This window comes from Vulpes lagopus, chromosome X, assembly GCF_018345385.1.
Source record: "Vulpes lagopus strain Blue_001 chromosome X, ASM1834538v1, whole genome shotgun sequence".
Taxonomy (NCBI): Eukaryota; Metazoa; Chordata; class Mammalia; order Carnivora; family Canidae; genus Vulpes; species Vulpes lagopus.
The window spans coordinates 91,783-118,642 of NC_054848.1; the positions used below are offsets into that span (position 1 = coordinate 91,783).

Genomic DNA, 26,860 nt, shown 5'->3' on the forward strand with positions numbered 1-26,860 from the left:
ATCTTCCTGAAGGCACCTGAGAGCGTGTTCCTGACGCAAGGACTGTCATGTACACACGTGTCAATGTGCGGTTCCTAGAGGCGGGACCTGGTGTGTGTGGCAGTGAGGTCATCGTGCCAGTGAGCCAGCCTGGCCTAGCCCTGGAGACCTTGCATGTTCTCGGTTATGAAGACTGTGCCATGTGGTGATGTCATAGAGGCCCCCAGGGTGGGGATGCAGGGGTGGGGTGCTGTGTGTGCGCCTATCCAGCAGGCCCTCTGTGCCGCAGGATGGCCCTCGGGGACTCAGTGTCGGCGAGCCTTGGTGGGTCAGATTGTAGCAGGCAGGGCAGCCTCGGGTCGGGGCAGGTGTGGCCGTGGCTCTCACTGCGTCCGTACTGGTCCTCACGCGGGAGCTGCAGCCCACTGGGAGGGTCAGGCTGCTATGGGGCAGGAGTACCCTGAGTGACCCCTGAGTGCTGCTGTCTGCCTATGTGGCCGCAGTTTCTGCCAAGACCCCCCAGTCTCACGGTCTCCGTGACTGCTGGGGTCTGCCGTCTTTGCACATGACCGCAGCTTCTACTGTGACCCTCTTCATCTGCACGTGAACATGACCCTGGGTTCCGAGCCACCCTCCCTGAGGCTGTGGTGGGCTCAGACCCTGGGCCCCACCCGCCCATAAGGACAGGGAGAGCTGGCTCACCTGTCCCAGGAGACTGACCTCCCCCGACCTTGGCGGTCACGGGCCTGAGCTCCCCATCTGCATCCTGGGCCCTGATCAGTGGGGTGATGGGTACCCCATGGCGCTGAGGGACAACCCTGAGCACTGGGTTCACAATGGTTTGCAGTCCCCTGGACACGGCTGGTTCATGGCTGTGGCTGCCATACACACTTGATCTCACACACAAGTGCTCACTCGTGTCTGTCATACACACTTGATCTCACACACAAGTGCTCACTCGTGTCTGTCATACACACTTGATCTCACACACAAGTGCTCACTCGTGTCTGTCATACACACTTGATCTCACACACAAGTGCTCACTCGTGTCTGTCATACACACTTGATCTCACACACAAGTGCTCACGGTCGGCCAGTCGCATGCCCTTCATCACACTTGTGTGCCCACACCTGCTCACACTGCTCTATCACACACGGCTCATCACAAATAGACAAGTGCTCACACATCTAATCTCACACACACACACACGAGTGCCCACTGCTGCCCATCACATGCAGCTCATCATACACAGACACACACACAAGTGCTCACTCGTGTCTGTCATACACACTTGATCTCACACACAAGTGCTCACTCGTGTCTGTCATACACACTTGATCTCACACACAAGTGCTCACTCGTGTCTGTCATACACACTTGACCTCTGGAGGCTTTCGTCCCTACATTGCCTGCCCACCGAACCACTAGCCCAGGGCCCCATGGTGCTCCCAGGGTGCTTCCCCTCCCGGTGCTCAGACATGGCGTCCCCTCCCCACCCTCAGGCTCAGGGTCTCCTCCCCATCCTCATACATGGTGTCCCCTCCCAGTCCTCAGGCTCAGTGTCCCCTCCCCCGTCCTCCAACTGGGCGTCCCCTCCCTGCTGGGGGGGGTGCTGGGGTGTCTTCGGCCGCCGTCACTGCAGGTGCCCGCGGCCCAGCCCATCCTGCGGTCCTCGCCCGGGGTCCCAGGTGAGCAGGGGCGGCCTCTGGCAGGTGCAGACAGGCCACACGGAGCCAGGACTTGTTTGATGTGACGGCCGTGAGGACGTGTGGCCGGGCCCTGCAGGGCGTGTCTCGGGGTCGCTGTTGTCTCCTGATTGTCAGGGTTCCCGCCCGGCCCCATTCTTGACTGGGTGGAGCTCCCAGGACCGTGGTCCTCGTCCCCCAGGACCTCAGCAGGGCCTCCTCGGGCTCCCGGGGACACGGGGGCTTCCGGGGCAGGGCAACCAGCGGCGAGGGCGGCCGCCGCGGAAGCCGCGCAAGAGGAGAGTGGCTGTCACCACCGAGCTGACCCTCTTTGAGATGGTCGCACTGGGGAGGAGCTCCGTGCAGGTGCCGCTGCCGTGGGTTGCGGGTGCGGGCGTGGGGAGCGGGCGTGGGGAGCCGGCGCGGGGTGCAGTAGTGGGGCGTGGGAGCGGGCGTGGGAGCGGGTGTGGGAGTGGATGTGGGAGCAGGTGCGGGCGCGGGCCACAGGTGTGGGAGCGGGGAGCCAGCGCGGGGTGCAGGAGCGGGGTGCAGGAGCGGGCGTGGGAGCGGGTGCGGGAGTGGATGTGGGAGCAGGTGCGGGAGCGGGCCACGGGTGTGGGAGCGGGGAGCGGGTGCGGGGTGTGGAGCGGGGTGCACAAGCCGGTGCGGGAGTGGGGTGCAGGTGCAGGCGTAGGGAGCGGGGTGCGGGGTGCAGGAGCGAGATGTGGGAGCAAGGTGCGGGAGTGGGTTGGGCGTGGGTGCGGGCGGGGCGCCTGGTGGGAGTCTGCGGACTCAGCACCCGCTGCAGGCGGCAGCGCCGCAGCCCCGTGTGAACCTGCCCTCCGGCCGTCACGTATGCCCTTTGCACGTGTTCCCCATGGCCTGGCACATACACGTGCACACACGCATGCTCAGTGCTGCCCGGCACACACACCTGATCTCACACACATGTGCACACACATGTGGTCACCACTTCCCATCCTACACACAGCTGATCTCACACACGTGCTCACGGCTGCCCATCACATGCACCTCATCACCTATACACACACACAAGTGCTCACTCGTGTCTGTCATACACACTTGATCTCACACACAAGTGCCCCCACTGCCCGTCACACACATATCTCATGACAGACATGCACATGCACATGCTCACCACTGTGCACCATATGCACGCGATCTCACACACACATAAGTGCCCGCTGCTGCCCATCACATGCAGCTTATCCCACACACAGACACACACACAAGTGCTCACGGTCGGCCAGTCGCATGCCCTTCATCACACTTGTGTGCCCACACCTGCTCACAGCTGCTCCGTTACACACGGCTCATCACAAATAGACAAGTGCTCACACATCTAATCTCACACACACACACACACACACACACACACACACGAGTGCCCACTGCTGCCCATCACATGCAGCTCATCATACACAGACACACACACAAGTGCTCACGGTCGGCCCGTCGCATGCCCTTCATCACACTTGTGTGCCCACACCTGCTCACACTGCTCTATCACACACGGCTCATCACAGACACAGGTGCTCACCACTGGCCATCTGATGCATGATCGCGCACGTGTCCTCACGGCTGGCCTGTCACATGCACCTCCTCACACTCGCGTGCTCACCAGTGGCTGTTGCCCATGCAGACGGCCGTCGAGGAGTGGGTACAGTCGTATAAGGAGGACAGGGAGCTGGCCCTGCTGGACCTCATCAGCTTCTTCGTCCAGTGCTGTGGCTGCGAAGGTGAGCCATGTTCCTGGGCACTTGTGGGTGTCCCCAAACATGGGTTCGCTGGGCCTGCCTGTCCTGCCTACGTGCGGATTTAAGGGCCAGGGTGGCCCGGAGGCTCCTGTATGTGGGAGAGCTTGCTGCTTCTGTGAGCAGCGTTGTCATCTCAGAGCAAAGGATGGATTCTTCCCCAAGGGAAGATGTGCCCACGTCCTGACCCCAGGACCTCAGGATGTGACCTCACTGGGAGGTAAGATCTTTGCGGATGGAAGCAGGAAGATAGTCCTTAGGGTGTCCCTGGTCCCATGAGATCTTGTCCTTGTAAGAAGAGGGACGCAGGGGCACCTGGGTGGCACACTGGTTAAGCATGTGACACTTGGTTTCAGCTCAGGTCATGGTCTCTGGGTCGTGGGATCGAGGGGTGAAGATTATTCAGAACAGGCAGGGGGGAAGCGCTGTGCTCTGCTGCCACGTGCATGCACTGTGAACACATGGTGCTTGGGGGGATGTGCAGGCACCGGACTGCACAGCTGTGACCCCTTGTGCATGAAATGCCCACAACGGGCACGTCCACCCACCGACGGACGGCGTCTCAGCGGTTCCTGGGCCAGGGAAACGAGAGGGCGCTGCCCACATGGGGGGGGGCTGCCTGCAGTGGGCCCTGGTGATGGGCGCTCACGGTGAGTGTACGCACCGCCGCTGAGTGCGCCCCTCGCCCGTGCGTGCGTCACACCTCGAGCAGTCGTCCTCACCGGGGACAACCAGGGCATCCTCTGGAAGCTGCTGCGGCCACCGCGGGGCCCACCAGCCTGTCGAGAAGCCCCCGCGGCGACCGACGGGCACCCTGCGCGTGCCTCACTGAGGCCCCATCATGCAGACAGTGGGAGCTGCGGGTTCTGCGGCCTCGCCTCCTCTCTCACGGACGAGGCGTCACCACGTGGGAGAAGGCGGCTGGAGCCATGTGTCCCCCTTTCTTCTGCAGGGGTGGTGACGGCCGAGCTGTACCAGAGCAACCAAGGCAAGAGCGTGGTGCACAAGATGACCGAGAAGTTTGACCAGGTGCGGCGGGCTCCGTGCAGCCCGGGAGCCCGGGGCCGCGGGGCGGGAGCTGCCTCCTGAGCGCCGCTGCCCCGCCGCCCCCACCCCCGCACACGCGCCCACAGGCGGGGTGGGGCGCGGGCAGGGAGGCTGTCCCGTTTCCGGGGTGGGAGCCGTCCTGCCGCTGCTGGCTCATGTCACTGCGCACCACGTCCTCAAGGTCCGTCCACAGCAGGTGCACAACGTCCTTCCTCTTCGAGCCTGCGCCCTGTTCCGCTGTGTGAGTGGACCGCGGTTTGCTCATCGACTCGTCCTTTCAGGGACGGGCGTCATCTCTGCATTCAGGGCTCATATCTTAAAACACCTTCACGGTGCCCTCCGAGAGTCTTGTGAATCAGGGCAAAGAACAGTAACTTTTTTCTTTGATTTCTTATTTGGAACGACTCAACTAAGAAAAGGGGAAGGACGTGTAAGCTTCGAGTGTGTTCAGCCGCTAATAGTCTCCTGCCTTCCTCTCACTCCCTATGTGTGTGCATGTGCCTCAACGCTGCTGTGCACGGACACATTTGTGCATGTGCACATGAGTGTATGTAGGTCTATGCGTGTACATGTGCTTCTGCATTGTGCATACATGCATGTCTGCATATGTGCACATGAGTGTATGCAGGTCCATGTGTGCATGTGCCTCTGTGCTGTGCATGCACACGTGTGCATATGTGCAGGTGAGCAAGCGTGTGTGTGTAGTTCTGTGCATGTGCTGCTGTGCTGTGTGTGCATGCACATGTGCCCGTGTGCACCTGAGCGAGTGTGTGCAGGTCCATCTGTATGCAAGTGCCTCTGAATGGTGCTGTGCATGCGTGCATGTGAGCGAGTGTGTGTGCAGGTCCATGCATGTGCCTCTGTGCTGTGCTGCATGCGTGTGTGTATGTGCACGTGAGCGAGTGTGTGTAGGCCCATGCATTTGTGTGTGTGCCACTGTGTGTGTTCGCCGGAACCCACTGGGACCCCACGTGACGTTCGCCGTCTGTCCCCGGGAGGGCTCCCCTTAAGCCCGCAAACTCAGGGGTGTGGAGAGCCCAGGCCCTCAGTTGTGGGCGACACCCCTGCTGTTCTTCTGGCCTCCACATCCCAAAACTTAGGTCCTTCCTTTGGGTCACTCGGCGTGGCCCTGACTCAGATTGCGCCTCTTCTTCGGGGAGCCCCCGTTGTGGATCGGGGTCATGTTCAGTCCCCCCCACCTCAGAAGCAGCAGTGGTGGCTCTGCCAGCCCCCCACCCTGCCTCTGTCGCGGGAGACCCTGTGCCTTCCAAGGAGCAGGCCCCTGGACACTCTCCGGGTAAATGCCGTGCGTGCAGGGCCCACAGCAGGCGGGTGATCCACGTACTGGCTGTAGGGCGCACGCCAGGGGAGCCGAGCAGCTCACACGCCCCCCCCCCCCACCGAGTGGCATCTGTGCCCTGCCTTCTCCCCTGCCTGGCCTCCAGGGAGACGCAGTGTGTGTTCTGGGCGTGAGCCCGTGAACCCAAGGGCTGCGCCCCACGGCCGCTGTCCGTTCCCGCCCCTCCCGAGGGCGCTGGCGGGAGGGCGGACGTGGACTCCTGCCTAGAGCAGGGCCCCCTCCGCCCACGGGCCTCGGCCCCCGGGGTGTCGGAGGTGCTCCCAGCGCCCGTGCTGCGCGGGCCTGGCCCGCCGGGCCGGCCGGGTGCCCCGGGGACGCTGCACGTCACCGCCGCTTCTCTGTTCTTGCAGGAGACCGGGCTGTACTACAAGAAGTTTCTGGCTTACCCCTGGATCCTGACCATCATGTGGCCAGAGAAGCTGGTAACACGCTTTGCGGAGTTTTGGAACGGGGCGGTTCCGCGTGGTTTCCTGCCGAGCCCCAAGTCCGCGGAGCCCGCGGAGCTCGTGTCGGGTTCCCCGTGCGGGGCGGGCGCCCTGGTCGTGGACGAGGGGCTGCGGCGAGTGCCGGGTAGCGCTAGGCGGGCCCCGCGGCCCGGGTCCTGGCGGCCTGCTGGGTTGCGACCTCACCGGGTCCTAACTGGGGCGAGGGGAGCTCCCCCCGACCTGACCCCGTCCCGTCCACACTGGCTACGGTAGCGCTTCCCAGGCTTGCGCACAGCGTGACGGTACCTGGCGGCGCTCAGTCCACGCCGGGTACACTGAGGGCCCACGTGAGGTGGTGGGGCCGGGCTGTGTCTGTGCGTGACGGGGCAGTTAGAGCTGACTCGTCCTGCAAAAGTGAGTTCATTCAGTGAGTCCTGTCTACACTGGGACACTTAGGCCCGAGCCTGTTCTGTCTACACTGGGAATGGACACCTGGCCGTGTGCTGCCTACAATGTGCACGTGTACCCGACATGTCCTGTCTGCACTGTGTCATGGAGCCCTGACAGTGATCTGTCTACACTGGCACACTGACACCTGATCGTGTCCTGTCTGTACTGGCACATTTAGACCTGACAGTGGTCTGTCTACACTTCATCATGGAGCCCTGATATGTTCTGTCTACATTGGTCATGGGACCCTGACTATTCCATCCATACTGGCACATTTAGACTTGATCGTGTTCTGTCTACACGGGCACATTTAGACCTGACAGTGTTCTTTCTACACTGTGTCATCGAAGCCTTGCTGTTCCTCTACACTGGCACATGTAGACCTCATCGTGTTTACACTGTGTCATGGAGACCTGTGTTCTCTCTACACTGGCACATTTAGAGCTGATCATATTCTGTCTACACTGGGATGTTTAGACCTGACAGTGATCTGTGTATACTGCGTCATGGAGCCCTGACAGTGATCTGTCTACACTGGCACATTTAGACTTATGTCCTGTCTACAGTGGGATGTTTAGACCTGACGGTGATCTGTCTACATGGTGTCAGGGACACCTGTGTTCCATCTACACCAGTACATTGGACCTGATCTTCTTTTGTCTACACCGTGTAATGGAGTTCTGACTGTATACTGTCTACACTGGCACATTTAGACCCGATCATATTCTGTGTGTACTGCAATGTTTAGACCTGATGGTGATCTATCTACGCTGTGTTGTGCAGCTCTGACAGTGATCTGTCTACACTGGCACATGTGGATCTGACAGTGATCTGCCTACGCTGTGTCATGGAGCCGTGACAGTGATCTGTGTACCCTGGCACACTTAGACCTGACTGATATGTCTATACTGGCACATTTGGACCTGACAGTGATCTGTCTACACTGTGTCATGGAGCCCTGACACTGATCTGTCTACACTGGCACATGTGGACCTGACAGTGATCTGTCTACACTGTGTCATGGAGCCCTGACAGTGATCTGTGTACACTGGCACACTTAGACCTGACTGATCTGTCTACACTGGCACATTTAGACCTGGTCGTGTTCTGCGTACTCGGTGCGTCAGCGCCCAAAGGGTGTTGTGATGCTCATGGTTGGAATGACCCGCAGTGAGGGTTTGTGTAGTGTGTGCGTGTGCGTGCAGAGTGGTTGAACAGGGAGTTGTTCTAGGGCACAGAGCGGCAACCGCAGGTTCCCTGGGGCGGGGGGAAGGGGGGGGAATTCGTGGGGGACGGGGTGGAGGGAGTGCTGTGCGGGGACAGCGCGGGGAGTGCGCGGGGCAGGGGCGTGGGCAGGGGCATGGAGGCGGTGGGAGGAAGGCTGTCTCCGTGAGCCCCGCGTCACACGTGCTGCAGGAGGTGGGCGCGGGCTGTCCTGGTGACTGTGGGCATTGGGGGGGGGGGAAGCAGACGGAAGGCGGGGGGCGCCCGTGCCCGCAGGCCCAGCACTGCTGCCTTCCCCGACCTCGGCCTCCGACCCCCTCCCCAGTGGAGTCCCTGGGAGTCCCCTGGTCCCTTGGGGACAGCAGGACCCGGCTGAGCCCCACGGGCCAGAGCAGTGCCTGTAAGGAGCTTTCACGCTCGCACGGCGGTCGGCAGCTGCACGTGCTCGGCCACAGCCAGAGAGCCCGGCTCCTTGGGGCGCGTGCCGGAGTGGGGGCCGCCCGGCGCAGCCTGCCGACCTGCCCAGGGGGATGCGGGACCATCGGCCCAGGTGCAGGCTGTGGGGGACATGGGGTGACCCTGGTGGCTGTGGATATGTGACCCCCAGCTGCTGGGTCTCAGGGAGGTGGGGTCACTGGGTGTGTATATCTGATCTTGGCTAGGGGCACAGCGCGCGAGAGCTGGGGTCACTGTGGTCACTGTGGATCTGTGATCCCCCAGGTGCAGGATGAGTGAGAGCTGCGGTCATGGGTGAATGTGGACGTGTGACCCCCCAGGTGCGAGGTCAGGGAGACACGGGGTCACCCTGTGTCAGCGTGGACCTGTGACGCCCCCAGGTACAGGGTCAGGGAGACTTGGGGTCACCCTGTGTCAGCGTGGACCTGTGACCTCCCAGGTGCAAGGTCAGGGATTGGCGGGGTCACCCTGTGTCAGTGTGGACCTGTGACCCCCCAGGTACAGGGTCAGGGAGACTTGGGGTCAGTCACCCTGTGTCAGTGTGGACCTGTGACCTCCCAGGTGCAGGGTCAGGGATTCGCGGGGTCACCCTGTGTCAGCGTGGACGTGGGACCCCCAGGTTCTAGGGTGTGCTCGTGTGACCCAGAGACCCTTGTCCTGGGCAGAGCTCCAGGTCGCGATCGCGGGGCCCAGGCCCGTGTCCCTGTCACACAGCACCTCGCCCCCCTTCTGTCTTGAACACAGCAGAATGACTTTTACCCCATCGTGGGGCCGGGGCCCTTCTGGAAACGGTTTAGGGTCAACTTCTGCGAGTTCACGGAGCTGCTGGTGCACCTGACACACTCGTCGGTGCTGTGTGACGGCCACCTCATGGACACGGTCATCTGCATGCTCAGCGGCCTCACCAACTCGGCCGTGTACAGCCTGCGGCACACCAGCTCCCTGGCAGGTGAGGCGCCGCCGGGCGGGTGCCGGTCCCAGGGCTGGGGGCTGGGCCACTGGCCACAGGGGGTGGAGCCACGGACCGGGGCGGGGCCAGAGGCCGGGGGCGGGGCCATCGCCGCAGGGGCGGGGCCAGAGACCGGGGCGGGGCCATTGCCCCCAGGGGCGGGGTCACAGGCTCGGGGCGGGGCTACAGACAGGTGGCGGAGCCATGGGCGGGGCCACTGACCACAGGGGGCGGGGCCACAGACTGGGGCGGGGTCTTGGGCTTTGGGGCGGGGCCACTGACCATAGGGGGCGGGGCCACGGACTGGGGCGGGGGTCACTGGCCACAGGGGGCGGGGCCACAGATCGGGGGCGGAGCCGTGGGGCAGGTCCACTGGCCCTGGGGGCGGAGTCTCGGGCTTGGGGGCGGCCCCACGGGGCTGGGGCGGGGCCGTGGGGCGGGGCCCCGGGGACCGGGGCTTGGGCCTTGGCTCGTGTGTCAGGGCTGGTGTCCACACCCCGCGCTGCCAGCGTGCGGACCTGCAGGCACAGAGGCTGCTGGGCGGGTGGCCCCGGGAGCTGCAGGGGCGCAGAAGCCTCGGAGGGGGGTTTGCTGCGGGAGGACCCGGAGCAGAGCGTCGGGGGCACGAGCGGCTCCTGCTCACCTTCCCGCGAAGAGCAAAGGCCGTGACAGCGGTGGGGGCAGCGCGGCGGGCAAGGGCGACGTGTGCGGGAGGGCGCGGTGCTTGGACCCGGTGCCGCGCCCTGGGCCTGCGCTGCCCGTCCGTCCCGAGTCCCGGGAGTGGCCTTCCCTGGCGGGTCCTGTTTGTGACAACCGCCGTCAGTTGTCCTACCGTCCGTGGGCCTAATGTCTCGTAAGCGACCACTGATTCCAGACACCGGGTCATTGGTTGCGCGTCGCTCCGTTGGCGTAGCTGGTCCCTGGGCAGGGCTCGCGGCCAGCGCTGAGCACGGGGACTCGGTGGGAGCGTCCTGGTTCCCGTCCTGGGAGTGAAGGGAAGGGTGCTTCCGGAAGGTGCGGCAGCCGACAGCCAGCGCCCTGCAGAGTGACCGTCACACACACACTCGCGCGGCCGTGTCACCTGGTAACCGCGCAGGAGCGCAGGGGCCAGGACGAGGCTGCAGCGGGAGGCTGCACGTGGGGCTCGGATCCCGGGTGCCACAGGGTTGTGCACACTGAGGGCTCCTTCCCGTGTGTGCATAGGTGTCAGCCCCACTGGGGCCACGTGTGCGTCGTCCCCACGCCTGGGCCTGCAGGGGACACGGGTAAAGGCGGCACGAGCCCCCTAGGGTCCCATCCTGGCCTCTGTGGCAGGAGGGTGGGGCACAGCGACGGTTCCTTGGCCGTGCCCTCTGAGGCCGCGTGCGGCCCGCTCCGTCCCACCGGCACCCCAACCTGACCTTGCAGTGGCGGAGGTCGCGGGTGTGTGTACGTCCCGGGGTCGCCCATTCGTGTTCTTGGGTTGGCACACACGCTCATCATCGGGGGGACCGTCCACACGTGGCCCAGCAGGGGCAGGACACAGCAGCCCCAGCTGCCCCAGCCTCTGCCCCCATCACCCTGATCCCCCCCCCACCCGGACGGCCTGGCGTGGCAGGTGCAGCCCAGCGCTGGGGTCACGGCCTGGGGTCACGGCCGCGCTCTGCTGGCAGCCATGAAGCTGCTGACGGCGCTGGCCAGCGTGAACCAGGGCATCTGCACGGGCAGGCGCACGGCGCAGCGGCTGTACGAGATCGAGAGCATCACCAAGCTCAAGGGCAGGCACAAGTACTACATGGAGCTGCTGGACCAGCGCCGGCACCAGGTGAGGGGGTGGCGTGGGGGGGGCAGCACGGGAGGGAGGGGGGACCCAGGTGTGAGGGCATCACTGTGCAGGAAAGCAGGTAGGAGCCAGGGTCCACCCTGGGCCCCTCTGCCGCCCGGCTGCCCCCTGTGTGGTTTGCACCCCATGCACGGGGGCCGGTGCTGAGGACAGATCCCGTCCCCAGGGCTGTGACCTTCCCCAGGGTTACAGGTTCCCAAACGCCGGCGGCCAGGGGGGTGCGTCCGCACAGTGGGGCCAGCAGTCCCTGCCCCTCCCCCAGTCCCTGTCCTGCTCCAGCTGCCGACCCTGGGGGGGCGTCGTCCCAGGGACAGGCAGGTGCCTCCCCTCCCTGCGATGCTCACAGACGAGTCTGTTTCTGGGCTCACCTGTGCTTCCACCGGTGCAAACTGTCATCTGCCTCTGTGCCTCCTGCGCCCTCTCCTGTCCCTGCTCCTGCCCCCCTCATCCCCCTGCTGTCTGAGCCCCCCCACACCCGTGGGCACATGGGAGGTCACCTGTGGGGCATCCACACCTTGGGGTACAGGAAGCTTCCAGAAAGACAACTGTGCACCTCTGAGGGTCCTGCCCCTCTAGGTTCCTCTGGCGCAGCACAGTCCTCCACCCTGTTTCCCCCCCACGCACCGCCTGCATCCCCCACCCTCACCCTGCACGCCCTCACCCCTGCTCCTCCCCTCCCTGCACCCTGCTCCTCCCCTCCCTGCACCCCTTCTCCCCTCCTGCTCCTCCTCCCAGCGCCTTCACCCCTGCCCTGTACGCCCACGTGTGTGCATGGTCAGCGTGTGCGAGGCGGCCCCAGAGGCCCAGATCCGGGGGCGGGGCGGTCTGCAGCGAATGGCGCAGGCTGGTCAGCGTAGAGGATGCAGACGCATGTCGAGGGGTGACCGCCCCCCAGCCGCGGCTTGTGGCGGCCTGCAGTGCCCCGCCCAGCGCCCCCCGTCCTTGTGCCACCGCAGTTCCAGAACAAGCCCATGGCCATCGACAACATCATCTGCGCGCTCTTTAAAAGGACATTTGTGCCGCGCTACCGGTAAGGCTCTTCCCCGCGTGCCCCGCGCCCCGGGCCGTGACCTAGCCTCGCTCAGCCCGGGTTGCCACGCGCCCGGCCGCCGGGTGATGTGCTCGCTCGTTTCCCAGGGACGTGAGCTCGGACATCCGGGTGATCTGCATGGGGGAGCTGGGCTGCTGGATCCGCCTGTACCCAGACATGTTCCTGGACAACAATTACCTGAAGTACATCGGCTGGATGCTGTACGACAAGGTGCGCGCGCCGGGGCCTCGCCGTCTGTCCGGAGCCCAGTGTCGTGGGGAGGCTCTCCGCGCTGCCGTCCTTGGGCCCGATGGCGGGTCCTCGGGGACCTGCGGACGTGGCCCTGCATCGCGTCTGCCCCCCGCAGAGGATCACGGAGCGGCCACGTCCGCAGGTGACCCCAGCCTGCGTCCCCGTAGCCCGCCCGGTCCCGGTCCCGGTCCACCCGGCTGCGGCCAGCTCAGTCCTCACCCGGCCTGACACCGGGCCACCGCCGCGGCCCTGGACAGCACAGCTCTGAACCCCGCGCTCACGTCCCCGCACAGCAAAGGCGGGGCTCCCGCGGCCGCCGGGGCGCTTTGCTCCCATCACAGACGCAAACGAGTGTTGGTCGGCGCTTCTGATCAGACGCCTTCCGGGCGGCAGCGACCGTGACGCAGCCCTGGGAGTTGTCTGTGCCCACCCATGGCTGTGATCCCGTTTCCGGAGCCGTTTTGTCCTGCGCATGACTCCCGAGCTGGGGCTCTTGCCTCTAGGGTGCGAGGGGCAGGCCTGGGGGCACCCCTGGAGCTCCGCTGCTCCGCGCATTTTGCAGGCAAGGCCCCACGGGCGGTCCTCCGCTGTGCGTGGAGTTTTACGAGCTTGTGGCTCATCACGGTGTTGAGACGAATGCCACGATTGCCTGTGGCGTGCTGCCGTGGACGGCGTGGGTGGGAGGGCGGCGGTCGGCCACGCGTGGCAGCGGTCTTGGGTTGTGGCGTGGACGGGTTTGTTTCTGCGGGAAAGGGCAAGGCGGCTGGACTGTGAGCTGTTCTGTGTCCTGGGGCTGAGCTGGGGCATGTGGCGGTGGCGGACCCCCCGCAGGGCTGCCCAGCCCGTGTTCCCTGTCCTCGCTGCTGGGCTGTCCCGGGTCCAGGGGCCGCAGACCCGACGGGAGGGAACCCTGATCCCTGGCTCACGGTGCGCCTCCCGCCTGGAGCCGGGGGCAAGGGGGCGCTCTGGGGCTCGTCCTTTACAAGGACCCGGGCCCCTCCCCGGGGCTCCACCCTTAGGACCCGGGCCCCTCCTTGGGGCTCCACACTTAGGACCTGGGCCCCTCCTTGGGGCTCCACACTTAGGACCTGGTTCCCTCCCCGGGGGGCTCCAGCGTTAGGACCTGGTCCTTTCCCCGGGGGCTCGACCCTTAGGACCCAGGCCCCTCCCTGGGGGCTCGATCCTTAGGACCTGGTCACTCCCGGGGGCTCCACCCATAGGACCGGTCCCCTCCCGGGGGCTTCACCCGCACATACCATCCCCTGGGGGTGTCGAGAGCTAACCTATGGATTTTGGGGTAACACACATTGGCCTGGAGCAGATTTCTCTGCTTTTCCCCTGTGGGGTGTGGAAGTGGGTGTGGCATAGTGCGCGGCCACAAGCACGGTGACTGCACTGGGCCACGGGAGCCAGGTGTGCAGGGAGGAGGCCGTCAGGGCTGCCGCTGGGGCCACGCTGGGCCTGCGGGGCTCGGCCGTGGGCGCTGTCATGGCAGCGGGGCGCGTGGGGGTGTGCGGTGCTCTCGGGTCCTGGGGGGCTGCCCCCACTGTGCCCCGCATTGCTTAGGGGGTGGAGACCTCCGGGAGGCACTGAGAGGCCCCGCTGGCCCCAGGCGCGGTGAGCACCCCGCAGGGTGACCCCTGGGTGCGGAGGACGTGCGCTCCCTGATAGGCCGCCTGCCGCGCCCCTGCGGGCAGCCTCACCCCACATGGGGCCACGGTGTGGCGCGGGCCTGTGTCCTGCTTCAGGCCCTGCAGTGCCCACGTGCGGCTTTAGCCCCGAGACAACCTCAGGGACCCGCTTAGTTTTGTACAGAGAACGTGTGGGGTGCAGGGGTCGCGGAGCCGTTGGGTGTGCTGGGCCAGGCGGGTGTTTGTTTCTTTGCTTCTTGTTTTTTTTTAAGATTTTATTTGTTTATTTGAGGGAGGCCAGCACGCACACGCCGGGGTGACGGAGGGGCAGAGGGAGCAGCACAGCCCGCTGAGCAGGGAGCCTTGACCTGACGTGGGGCTCAGTGCAGGACCCCGAGATCGTGACCCGAGGCCTCCGTCCTGGGCATGGAGACCCTGAGCTCTCCCCGTGTCCTCACATGCCCGTTCCACTCTGTGTGTCTGCGTCCTCCTGTCTCTTTATAGGGGCCCCGTCCTATGGGATCAGCCCACCCTACTGACCTCATTTGGCAGCCTCGTCCCGCCATTACAGACCCCACCTCCCAAAACAGCCCCATCGGAGGTCCTGGGGGCACGGGGGCCAACCTGTGACCTGGGGGTGCACAGTTCAGACCCCAGAAGGCATCTGTGCCCCGCGAGGGGGTCGCTAAGCCGCAGGTCCCGCCTCAACTGTTTCAGGCTGCGGGGGGCCTGCGTGGTGGCGGAGGAAGCGTCTGCGGGAGAGTGTGGGGGTGCGGCCGCCCTTCTGCGGTGACCCGCCCCGTTTCTGTCCCCAAGGACGCGAACGTGCGCATGAAGTGCATCCTGGCGCTGAAGGCGCTCTACGAGAAGCGAGAGTCGGCCATGAAGTTGGGGCTTTTCTTCCACAAGTTCAAGGTGCGTGAGGTGTTGCGTCTTGGCTGCTGCCTCCTCCGAGGCATCTCGGTGTCCGTGTGGACGGGACGCGCGCAGCAGCCGCTGGGGGCCCAGGGTGTGGCACACGTCGGAGCCGGGTGCCCAGGCCGCTGTGCTGCGAAGGTGAGCCCCGAGCGTCTTGGGGTGTCCGAGCCCCTGGCCGAGCTGCCCGGCTGTCACTGTGCTCCGGAGACGTGCGCCCTGGCCTGGAAACAGGGTGTGGGGTGTGCGCACCCCCAGGGGGCAGGCGGGGTGCTGACCTCCATCATGGGCGTGGGAGCCACAAGGGGAGGACCCAGGACGTGTGGCTGGTTGGGGGTGGGGGTCGGGCCACGGAGGTGCACCCTGGACGTGCGGAGCCGGTGTGCGTGGCGGGGGCGCCCGTCCTCGGGGGAGTGCGGGACAGCGACTGGTCCTCGACCCTGTCAGCATCCCCAGCGGGGTCTGAGCAGGAACCTGGCGAGGGCAGGCGCCCAGCAGCCCTGCATGGTCGTGTCCTGATAGAAGCCGTCCCTGACCTGGGGACCCCCCAGGGGAGGTCAGGACACGTGACGTCACGCCTGCAGAAGGGTGGGCGCCAGGGAGAGCCTGGACACGATCGTGTGCACCGTCTGGGAGCTCCGGGCGCACCTGTACTGCAGGTGCAGGGAGGCCGCGGGGGCTGCTGTGCTGGACCCATGGGCTCTCAGACCCTCCAGCTTCAATCACCGGGGTGTGCAGGGCACTGAGCCTCCTCAGGGCGCGGTCGTGTCTGGGGGCAGAAGGTCCCAGTCCTGGGTCTGCGACCCCGGGGACCTGATGAGTGGTAACATCTGGGGCCGGGTCTCCTGTCTGCTGGCTCTAGGGCTGGGGTCTGACGACCAGTGGCCCTGAAGGCCTAGGCCCCGCGTCCCAGCTTCCTGAGCCCGTTCCCTGTCACGGTGCGCCCGCAGCAGGTGACCGCGAGGGACAAAGTCTGGGGACCCTAAGGTGTCACCCAGGGGCGGGTGCTGGCGTCTGGGCGGACCCGGGGTGCGGGGCGCCCACACGAAGGCACGACCCAGCGCACGGCCTGGGGGCCGCGGGGAGCGCACCTGCCCCCCACCAAGGCAGGGCTGCACCTGGGGGCGGGCTCTCGGCCCAGCTCGCGGCCCGCTGGGGCCAGGCTGCGTGTCGGCCGCCGCCGTGGGCGTCCGGGCGGCTCCGGGGGCGGCGGGGCCGCGGCGTCACGTCACGCAGACGGTGCTCGCGCGCGGTCTTGCTCCCGCAGAAGCGCATCCTGTCCATGACGCAGGACCAGCAGCCAGAGATCACGTCCGAGTGCATGCAGCTGCTGAGGCTCATCTCCGAGTGAGTGCCTGCGGGGGCGGGGCCAGGTGCGTGGGAGGGGCGGGGCCGGCGGGGGCGGGGCCAGGTGTGTGGGAGGGGCGGGGCCGGCGCCAGGTGCGTGGGAGGGGCGGGGCCGGCGCCAGGTGCGTGGGAGGGGCGGGGCCGGATTGGGCGGGGGCAGGTGCGTGGGAGGGGCGGGGCCGGCGGGGGCGGGGCCAGGTGCATAGGAGGGGCGGGGCCGGCGGGGGCGGGGCCAGGTGCGTGGGAGGGGCGGGGCCAGGCGCACAGGTGGAGGGCGGGGGCAGGGCCGGCGGCGTGGGAGGCCCGGTGCGCGGGGCCAGATGCACAGATGGGGGCGGGGCCGGCCGGATGCACAGATGGGGCGGGGCCAGGCGCACAGATGGGGGCGGGGCCGGCCGGATGCACAGATGGGGCGGGGCCAGGCGCACAGGTGGGGCGGGGCCAGATGCACAGATGGGGCGGGGCCAGCCGCGCAGGGCGGGGCGGGTGGGCGGGCTCTGGCGGCGGGCACTCCTGCAAGGTTGAAGAATTGTCACCAGTGTCCTGGCTCAGATCTGAGATCCGAGGGGAGGGTTCACCTGAGGTCACCCCGGGCCTGGCCTGGCACTCGCGGGTGTGGGGTTCCCTCTGGGGTCCCAGTCTCCCCCGTCCGCTGCTGCCTGTGTGTCAGGGGCTCCGAGGAGACAGAGGGGCTGGATTCAGGAGGCAGCAGCGACCGGCCCGGCCCACAGAACCTTCTGGAAGCTCCTGGATCCCTGTGAGGTGTTAGGCCGGGGTAAGGTGTTCCCCTGTATGTCAGGCGCCTGCAGGACGCAGCTTCCTTGTTGAGAGTCATGTGTCCAATGTTGATGTGAGGCGTGTCGGGGACACAGGGACACGGGTCACGTCCTCCTGCTTGGCCCTGTGTGTAGACGCCAGGATGGGTGCTGGGAGGACATGCTGTGCCCCAGAGGCTGCGTGCCTGCCCATGCTGCCGGCCTGCCCCGAGCCGAGGACAGCGTGAGGCCACTTGGGTGTCGGATCCTCGGTGGCCGTGTGTCCTGCTGCCGTGCACACGGGCACCCTGGAGCTGGGGACGGGCACAGGCATCCTGCGTGCCGTGCTGTGGTCCCATGGAGGCCGGTGCCACCCGCACTTGGCAGGACGCCCCCTGCGCCCCCCAGGAGCACAGATGGGTGACAAGCTGGCACGTGAGAGCGCACCGCGGTGTGCACAGAGAACGCCCACGGGCGGCGCGACCTGGGTTGGCCCGGGTCCTGGGAGGAGCACCTGCCGCGCCCTAGAGCCGCCTGTCCTGAGCACAGCACGCGGCTGCACTCGGGCCGTGGGCCCTCTCCTGCCCACCCAGACGAGCCTGTGGGCAGGGACGGCAGGTCCCCCAGTGGATCCCACGACTCTCTTGGTGTTGGTGGCAGCGGGCAGCGCACTCACATGGGGATCCAGAAGGTGCTGGAGGCCTTGGGTCCGGGCGCAGGGCAGCCGTGAAGGGGATGCCGTGACCTCGGGCCTCTGCCGTGCTCAGATCGCGTCCTGAGGCCGTTTCGCTCCGTCTCGCAGCCGGGCCTGCGTCCTTCGGGTGCCGTGTCCTCCAGGGGCACCGCAGGCCTGGCTATGGGGGCCCCTCCAGCCCCGGGTGGGGGCCTCTGCCTCCTGCCCTGTGGAGGGCGGGCGGCCCAGACTGGCTGCGTGTCCTGCTCTGTGCTGTTCCCGTGGCTGCTGTGTCAGCATCCTGCAGGGAGACGGGGCCGTGGGGACGTGGAAGGAGGCCCTGGTGGGAATCGGCTCACTGTCGCAGAGGTGGGGACGTCCCAGGACGTGTGTGCGAGCTGGGGAGGGGAGCCCTCCTGAGGGCCTGCACGGTGGCGGGTGGCCCTGGGGCACGCGGAGCAGGCTCTGGGACTGAAGTTGGACACGCGTGTGGGGCTCGTCATGGCTGGGGGTCTGCGGCGAGTCCACAGCTGGAAGCTGCACGCGCCTGCCAGGAAGTGGCAACGGCTGAAGCCTCGCGTCGACCTCGCTGCTCCCCGTCGGTGGGTGCTGCGGGTGGTGGCAGCTTGCGTGGGATCCCGGCTGAGGAGCTCCAGGATAGGTTGGCCTGTGCTCCTGGGGGTGGGCCGCGTCTAATCAGGGGGGCCCCGCCTACTACAACGGGGAGGAAGTGTGCAAGTGTGCGTCTGCTGGGCCTGGCTCCCACATGCACGTCCGTCTTCTGTCACCCTTGGCGGTCCTGCTCCCAGGCCTTCCAGCTGCATCTCTGATGGCAGCTCGCGGGCCTCGGGGGGTAAGGCTCCAGGTCTTGGGGCCACACTGTGTGCCTGTCCCACAGGCAGGTGCCAGTGCACTGGGTCGGTCACGGCAGGGGCCTGGGTGCCCCACACTGGGTGGAGCCGCGTGGCTTTGGGGCTTGAGGTTCGGACGGGGCCGACTCGGAACCACGGAGTGTGCTCCTTGCTGAGTGCGGTGCCCGCGGGCGAGTGCAGGTGTACCCCTCACTTGCGTGAGGTCTCCCCGCCTCCTTGGGACCTCCCCCATGCCCTTGGGGTTTCTTGTGCCCTCGGGGTCTTTGCCCTGCCCTTGGGGCCTCCCTGGATCCCCTGAGGCCCCGTGTCCCCAGAATCCCGAGGTCCCCTGCCCTGTTCCTGCTGCTTCTGGCAGCGCCCAGGGGCTGTCGGCAAACGGCTGCGCTGCAGTGGACACGGTGCCACACGTGGGCTCAACGTGCGCCTTTGGACAACGTGGTGTCCCCCATGTGGTGTCAGGGTGTCCCCCACCCTCATCCCCTGATAGCTCCCCCCGAGTGCACCCTGCAGGGCGCCTGCTTGGCACCAGGAGCGCTGTGTGGGCCAGGGGCACACCCCAGAGAGGCCGCGGTGCCCACAGGGGCTGGAGGGAAAAGGGCCCAGGACCGGCAGCCCTGTCGGGGGCGGGCCTCCCAGGATCCCGCGCTCGGGGCCGGCTCTCGTGGCATCTTCCCCTGTGGCCTGGGCTCACGTCCTGGGACGTGGCTGCGCGGGTGAGCGTCGGCTTCCTGGGGGCCCCGTGTAGGGGAGGCTGCGCCTGGGGCCACTGGCCCAACAGGGGATTGGAGGGGAGCGCGGCCCCCCGCGTGCACAGGCATGTGAGGCAGGGCCCTGGTGGCAGCGCGTCTCGTGCAGACGCGTGGGGAAGCCCCGCGTCCAGGCCCGGGGCTCACGAGCACGTCCCTCCAGGCACTACGTGGGCGTGTTCTCGGCCATGGAGTACGTGTTCCTGTTCCAGTTTGTGTACGCGGCCTACAGGCCCATGGCCACGGCCGCGGGGGAGCTCATCTGCAGGAGGTGAGTGCGGCGCCTGCCCGCTTCTGTCCCCGGCGCCGTGACGTCACCGGCACTTCAGAGGTGGGCCCCACAGCCCGTGTCCCACGTCCCACCAGCTGCAGGCCCACAGGTGCAGGGTGGAGGGCAGGCCAGGCGCCAGGGCTTTGTATAGGGGACAGAACGGGACGGGCGGGAGCGCCACGGGAGAAGAACGCTGCTCCACAGTCGCGCCTGTGACCGCACGCAGGCTCACTGGTTACCTGTTAGAGGCAGGTCTACGCGGGGATCGCTTTGACTTGGTGGGTGGACCCCATCCCCGAGGGCGCCCGCCTTTGGGATCCTCTGAGGTCTACTGTCCTTGGAGGCCTTGAGGCCCCCTGTATCCCTGGGATCCCCTGAGGTCCCGAGGTCCCCTGTCCCTGGATCCCCTCTGGATCCCCTGAGGCCGCCTATCCTTGGGATCACCTGAGGTCTCCTGGATCCCCTGAGGTCCTCTGGATCCCGAGACCCCCTCTCCTTGGGATCCCCTGGGGTCCCCTCGATCCCATGAGGCCCCCTGTCCCTGGGATCCTCTGAGGTCCCCTGGATTCCCTGAGGCCCCCGGATCTCCTGGACCCCTTGAGGCCCCCTGTGTCCCTGGGATCCCCTGAGGTCTCCTGGATTCCCTGAGGCCCTTGAGGTTTCCTGGATCCCTGAGGTCCCCTGGATCCCCTGGATCCTGAGGCCCCCTGAAGTCCCCTGAGGCCCCCTGTCCCCTGGACCCCTGAGGTCCCCTGGATCCTGAGGCCCCCTGAAGTCCCCTGAGGCCCCCTGTCCCCTGGATCCCCTGGATCCTGAGGCCCCCTGTCCCCGGGATCCTGATGTCCCCTGGATCCCCTGAGGCCCCCTGTCTCTGGGATCCCCTAAGTTCCTATCTATCCCTGGGATCCCTGAGGTCCCCTGAGCCCCCCATCCCTGAGGTCACCTGAGGTCCCCAGGACCTCAGTCTGGTTGTTCATTCCCTCCCCAGTGCTGGCCTGAGCTGACCGGCAGCTCGGACAGCAGAAGTCAGTTCTAGAACTTTCCTCCACGGGTCCTGGTAGCCCTGCTCCCCGGGTCTCGGTGTGGCGCGTGCTGGTGAGGGTGCAGGTCGGCCAGCCTCGAGGACCCGGGCCCAGCCGCGTGCTTGGGGCCCCCCAGGCCGACGTTGAGGCCCCTCTCTCGTTTCCCTAGGCTCCTGGCCCCTCCGCCCCACGAAGGGTTCTTTGGCCAAGAGCCCCCTGACGAGTTTGACAGAAACCTCCAGAACATGAAGACGCTCATCGACTTCTACCTGCAGGGTGAGGTGAGGGCGCGGCAGCATGGGGCCCGGGGACGCGGCGTCCAAGCCACATGAGGGACCTGGACTTGGGTCCCGCCCCGCAGCCCAAGTTCCGTGCCGTGTCCCATGCCACGCGCCCGGAGGTGGGCTGGGCCGGGCCTTGCTTCCCATGTGAACAGCCTTGCTGTGGCGCGTGGGACTCGGGCCGCCAGGTCGCTGTCCTGCTGTGTCCTCACATGTCCGCGCACGGGGGGGTCGGGAGGGGGCCGTTCCTGCCTGTGTCATCACGTGTTCTCCTTGCTGCTTGTCATCGCATGACCTCCGTGTCCTGTGTCGTCATCACGTGACCTCCCTGCCCTGTGTTGTCATCGCATGTCCTTCCCATGTTATTACGTGACCTCCGTGCCCCATGTCATCATTGCGTGTCCTCCCTGCCCCGTGTCGCCACCACATGAGCTTCCTGCCCACGTCGTCGTGTGTTCTCGTCTCCGTGTTGTTGCGTGTCCTGTCCTCCCTGCCCTGTGCCACCGTCACATGACCTCCGTGCCCCGTGTCGTCATCGCGTGTTGCCCCTGCCCCATGTCTCACTTGTCCCGCTGTCCCGTTCTCACACGTCGGGCACGTCCCTGTCAGTTCCACAGACACGTCCCGTACCTGGTGGACGGCCTGTGGGAGGCAGCGCCCGCCCTGGTGCGCAACTGGGAGTGCATGACGGCCCTGCTGCTGGAGCCGCGCGGCGGGCGCCAAGGTGAGCGTGGCCAGAGCCTGCTCGGAGTCGTGGGCCAGGCCCGTGATCCTGCTGGCCGCCCTGCCGTCCCCCTAGGCCCACCGTCCCTGCCGTGTCCTGCCATCCTTCCCTGTCCTGCCGTCCTCCCCGGGCCGTGCTATCCTCCCCACGTCCCACTGTCCCCCCATGTCCTGTTGTGTCCCTGTGTCCTGCCGTTCCCCCATGTCCCCGTGTCCTGCCATCCCCATCACCCTCGTGTCCCAATGTGCTCCAGTCCCCCTTGTGTCCCGCCCCCACCTCATGTTGCGTGTCCTTGTCTGCCCGTGTCCCGCCATGCCCCTCCTCCCATGTCGTGTCATCTCTGCGGTCCTCCGCCGTCCTGCCAAGCGTCTGTCCACGGTGTCACTGATACGAGTGGGCGGCACGGGGCGCTAGCGGCCCTGTCCACACTGCTGTGCAGCGTTTGCTCCCTGACTGGTTGGTCGGGGGGAGGGGCACATGCCGTGCTCCCCTGGGGCGAAGGGTCCTCAGGCCTTGACGGGGGGCTCCCCGGTCTCTAGTTGGGGTCCGCAGGACAGTGGCCGCGGCTGCTGTCCTGCAAGGGGATCAAAGCCTGGGCCCTGCGGTCAGGATGCAGTGTGGGCAGCTGCCTGGTGAATGAGCCCTGGCAGGCTCGCCCCTCTGAGACCACCCCATGCCCCCGGGCACCGCCCCAAGGAGACCACCCCTCCTCCGACGCCGGCCCGCAGCCCCACCCGAGGCCCTGCCCTCTGAGACCCCCCCCAGCCCTGCTGAAGACAAGTGTCCTCTGCTAAAGCCTGGAGTCCCTGAGCCATGGCTGAGGCCTCCAGGCCTGTCCCCTTCCTGGCGGGGCCAGCAGCCTCCACCACGCTCCCGGGGGGTCACGGAGGGGCCTGTTCCTTCATCACCGGGGCACCTCCTTTACTCTGACTCAAGTTTCCAGGCCCCGCCATGGGGTCTCTGAGCTTCTTGACCCTGAGCGTGGGCCTTTGCTGCCCCCGGGGCTCATAGTGGCACCGATCACAGGATGTGGGACACTGGACAGGAGGACCCGGGTGTGAGGTTCTTGCGGTGCCTGTGACAAATGACCTCAAACCTGGGGGCTTAAAACAAGAATCCGTCCCCTCCCAGCTCTGGAGACCAGAGTCTGAGGTCCGGGGCAGGGCCTCCGGGGAGGGTCCCTCCCGCCTCTTCCAGCGTCTGGGGCCCATCCCTCCCATGTCCTCCATCCTCACGGGGCTGCTGGCTGCGTCCCTCCCGTGTCCTCCATCCTCACGGGGCTCCTCCTGTGCATCTGTGGCTCCTCCTGTCTCTTACGAGGACCCCTGTTGCTGGATGCAGGGCCACCTGGTCCAGGACGAGCTCAGCTCAGACCCTCACTTAGTCACACCTGGAAAGATCCAGTTTCCCCACAAGCTCCTGTTCTGAGGTTCCAGGTGGTTGTGACCTTGGGGGGTGAAAGTCCCTGCGGAGCAGCCAGTGAACACAGTGTCTCCTCAAGTGTGTGGCTTTAGACCCGAGTCCCAGGGTACGGGACGGTGCCAGGTGGGCCGCCGCCTGCCGCTGGAGGTGGCTCAGGGGTTGCCGTGAGAACGCAGCCCGGGGCTGTGTGCACACTTTGAGGGAAGGGCTGGCCCTGGTTCTGCACACCGCTGAGTGTGTGAGCCGGGTCGGGGCCTGCTGTGCCCAGGAGCCTCCTGCTCCGCACGTGCTCCGAGCCCGGGCCAGGCCCAGCCAGGCCTCTCAGCAGTGCATCAGTCCAGAAGCTTCCGTGACCCGGTGAGGGTCGGCGTGGGCTGACCTGCCCCCGTCTCCGTGTCCCCGCAGCGCTGACGAGCCAGCAGGAAAGAGTGCTCATCGAGATCCTCGTGGCCGCCGTGAGACAGGCTGCCGAGGGCCGCCCTCCCGCTGGCCGCCGCCTGGGCAAGAAAGTCAGTGCCACCCCTGCCCCCTGCCTGGATGCGCTTCCTCCCCTGTGCTGACCGCTGCGCTGTGGCTGCTGTGCCGCTGCTGGGAGCCCCGCGCGCGGGGGCGCTATGGGTGCCCGCGCCTGCCTCAGCCCTGCCGCGCTCTGCCCAGGGCCGGGGACCGCTTGCTGCGCTTCAGCCTTGCGCTTGCCACCCTGGCTGCTCACCTGGCCGCTGGCGCTGCGGGCGGGGCTCCCGGCCGCCCAGGTAGGTGCTGCTGGCCGTGCCCGTGGCTCCCGCGCACCTTTCCCGCCGGCTGCCAGGCCGTGTGCCAGCTGGTCCGTGTCTGCTGCCTGCCTCCCCGGGGAGGGCCCTGCGCAGTTCCCCCCCTGCCGTGTTCACACCAGACACGGCAGTGTGTCGGCCAGCCTCTGAATTGCCTCCGTGTGAGCCTCTGGTGTCCTGGGGGACATAAAGCCATGGGAATTAAGTGCTCACCGCAGTCCTAGAGACCAGACGTCTGAGCCTGGGCGGGCAGGACCACCGAGATGCAGGCGGGGTCCTTTCAGGGCTGCAGGGAAGGATCCTTCCGGCCTCTTCCAGCTCCTGGAATCCTCGGGCTGTGGCCGCGTCTCTGCCTCCATCCTCATCTGGCTGTCGCATTCTCCCTTGTGCACGTGTCCGGCTCTGTGCCCTCATCTCTCACTCTTATGACACCAGCCCTGCGGCGTTAGGGTCACCGCGAGGTGTGAACTTGTGGGAGACAACTCAGTCCTGATGGCTTCCCTGCAAGGGAAACGCTTTCCTGGAAACCCAACACCAGAGGCAATCCGGAGCTCTGTCCTCGGTTTCCGGGCAGCGCCGCCCGCTTGTGACCTGGTCACGTGGGAGCAGGTCCCCGGGCCACTGCGGGACTCGTGTGGGCCGTGGGCTCAGGCCATGCATGCTCTGCCTGCAGGGTGCCAGGGAGGTGGACGGGACCCGCCGCTGGCGCGAGCATGCCAACATGAGCCGACACTTTGTCAAGGTGCTGCCCCGGCTGCTGTCCAAGGTGCCGAGTGGGGAAGGGCCCAGGCCGGGAGCGGGCGCTGGGGGGCTCCAGGGCAGGTCCGGAGGCTGCAGGAGGGCGCTGGGGACGCTCCGCGTCATGCCTGCTCTCTGGGCAGTTTGCAGCGGACAAAGAGAAGGTGACCCCCCTCCTGCAGATCCCTCAGTACTGCAACCTGGACGTGTACGACATGGACGGCCTGGGCTCCGTAAGTGCCTGGTTCCGGGCACCTCCCAGGGGGACGGCCTCACGGGGGTGGGGGGGGGAGCGGGCCTCCTCCTCCTCCTACTCCTCCTCCTCCGGGCCACGCCCCTTCCCTAGAGCAGCAGCGCCCCTTCTGGGCCACGCCCACTCACCTTCGGGCCACGCCCCTTCTCTAGAGCCACAGCACTCCTCTGGGCCACGCCCAAGAGCCGCGGCCACGCCTCCTTTCCTAGAGCCCAGCGGCCCTCCTGGCCACGCCCCCACTCCCCTAAGCCACGCCCACTCACCAGTCACGCCCCTTGCCTAGAGCCACACTTGCCCTCTTGGCCAAGCCCCGACTTCTCTAGGCCACGCCCCCTCCCCCCGCAGCCCTCCTGGGCCACGCCCAGTTCCCTAGAGCCACAGCCCTCCTCTGGGCCACAGCCTTTCATTGGGGCCACGCCCGCGTTCCGAGAGCCACGCCCACTCACCACAGCCACGCCTCCTTTCCCAGAGCCACAGCCACCCTGGCCACGCCCCCACTCATCTAAGCCACGCCCCTTTCCTAGAGCCACAGCTGCCCTCCTGGCCACGCCCCTATGCCTCCAGGCCACGCCCCTTTCCTAGAGCCACAGCTGCCCTCCTGGCCACGCCCCTACTCCTCTAGGTCACGCCCCTCCCCCTGCGGCTCTCCGGGCCACACCCCTTTCCTGTGGCCACGCCCACTCCCTAGAGCCACACCCACTCACTGCGGCCACACCTCTTTGAGTCTGTGTCTGTGTCCCCTGGGACCAGGATGTCTTCCCTAGAGCCCTACCCTTCCCCTGGGTCACGCCCCCTTCCCTGGGGCCACACCCCTCCTCCTCCAGGTCCACACCCTCTCTGCTAGGGCCACACCTGCTTCTGTGCATTTAGACAAGGGGGCTGCATCCCCCTCCCTGCGGTGTCAGGTGTGGGGGCTCCTTTCCTCCTCCTTGTCCACCCTGCAGGGGTCAGCCGTCTCCCACCCAGTGGCAGGGTCCTGACTCCTATGTTTGCAGCTCCTATGAGCATCCTCTCTTGCTCCCATACCCCCTGCCCAGGGCTCCGCCTGGTCCTTTTTTTCTAGCCCCTGATCGCTCAACCCTGTGATTTTCCACCCCACCCCTCATCTCCCGACCCTGTAACCCCTGACAGCTCCCCATTTGACTGCTGACTTTTCGTCCTTGACCCCATGATCTTTCATCTCAACCCATGACCTCCTCCCTAATCTCCTGACCTTTCGCTGGCACGTTCGCCCTCAATCTCCTGAGTGGCCCTCTCGACCCCCCTCCAGTCCCCTGACCAGCCCTTGCTCCCCTGCCCCCCAGTACCTGGACGCGGCGCTCCTCGAGCTGGACTGCCTGGTGCAGCGGCACTCGGACGTGGCGGTGCTGGAGGCCTGTGCCCGCGCCTATGGCACCTACTGTGACGAGGGCGGCTCTGCCCACGGCCAGGCTGCCCCCGCCTGCAGCCGGCTGGTCGACATGCTGGTGGACGTGCTGACCCCGCTGCTGGACGTGTTCATCCAACACGAGGTGCGGGCTGCGGGGGCTTTGGGGGCTCCGTGTGGGCCGTGATGTGGGTGGTGCGGATGTTGGGATGTAGGCGGGGGCTTGGGGAAATGCGTGGAGATGGGGACCCCGTGCTGAATGAGGGTACTGAGGCTCCGTGCTCTCTTGTTGAAGTGTTATAAAGTGTGCACCTGTCAGGGGTCAGCTCCGTGACCTCTCCAGTGTGACCCTGGGGACGCAGGGCGGGTTCCCCTTCGAGCCCCGACTGCTGGTGCTGCACCCGATCTGCTGGCAGCGTGTACGCTTGGCGGGGGTTGACAGAGTGGCCTGTTTGTCCCCGCGGGAGCCCTGTAAGCCCCCGGAGCACAGCCTGTCGGAGGCCCTGGCCTGCGTCCACCGGGCACTGGTGTGTAAGGAGCTGTTGGGCCGTCCTGTGCCTGGCGGTTGTACGAGAGCAGCGCAGCCAGCACGTCACTGGGCTTCGTTCCGGTGGAACTT

General features: G+C 66.4%; 1 protein-coding gene across 1 annotated transcript; it reads left to right on the forward strand.

The window, feature by feature from the left end:
- Positions 1 to 269: 269 nt before the first annotated feature.
- On the forward strand, positions 270 to 26,428 carry LOC121483048 (cohesin subunit SA-2-like). The gene is made up of 21 exons (XM_041741257.1): positions 270 to 303; positions 483 to 582; positions 691 to 818; positions 1,528 to 1,668; positions 1,868 to 2,031; positions 3,329 to 3,425; positions 4,393 to 4,469; positions 6,198 to 6,269; positions 9,147 to 9,351; positions 11,004 to 11,155; positions 12,130 to 12,203; positions 12,311 to 12,434; positions 14,903 to 15,001; positions 16,269 to 16,348; positions 19,558 to 19,665; positions 20,857 to 20,968; positions 21,578 to 21,692; positions 23,520 to 23,623; positions 24,558 to 24,650; positions 24,805 to 24,855; positions 26,180 to 26,428. Exons 1-21 carry the CDS (start codon positions 270 to 272, stop codon positions 26,426 to 26,428), a joined length of 2,379 nt encoding a protein of 792 aa, XP_041597191.1.
- Positions 26,429 to 26,860: the final 432 nt, after the last annotated feature.

Excerpts from the sequence above, each read along its gene's own strand:
- LOC121483048 (XM_041741257.1), top strand. The coding sequence starts at position 270 with ATGGCCCTCGGGGACTCAGTGTCGGCGAGCCTTG. Across the intron at positions 4,470-6,197 it reads TGACCGAGAAGTTTGACCAG|GAGACCGGGCTGTACTACAA; the intron begins GTGCGGCGGGCT and ends CTGTTCTTGCAG. Across the intron at positions 24,856-26,179 it reads ACATGGACGGCCTGGGCTCC|TACCTGGACGCGGCGCTCCT; the intron begins GTAAGTGCCTGG and ends CCTGCCCCCCAG.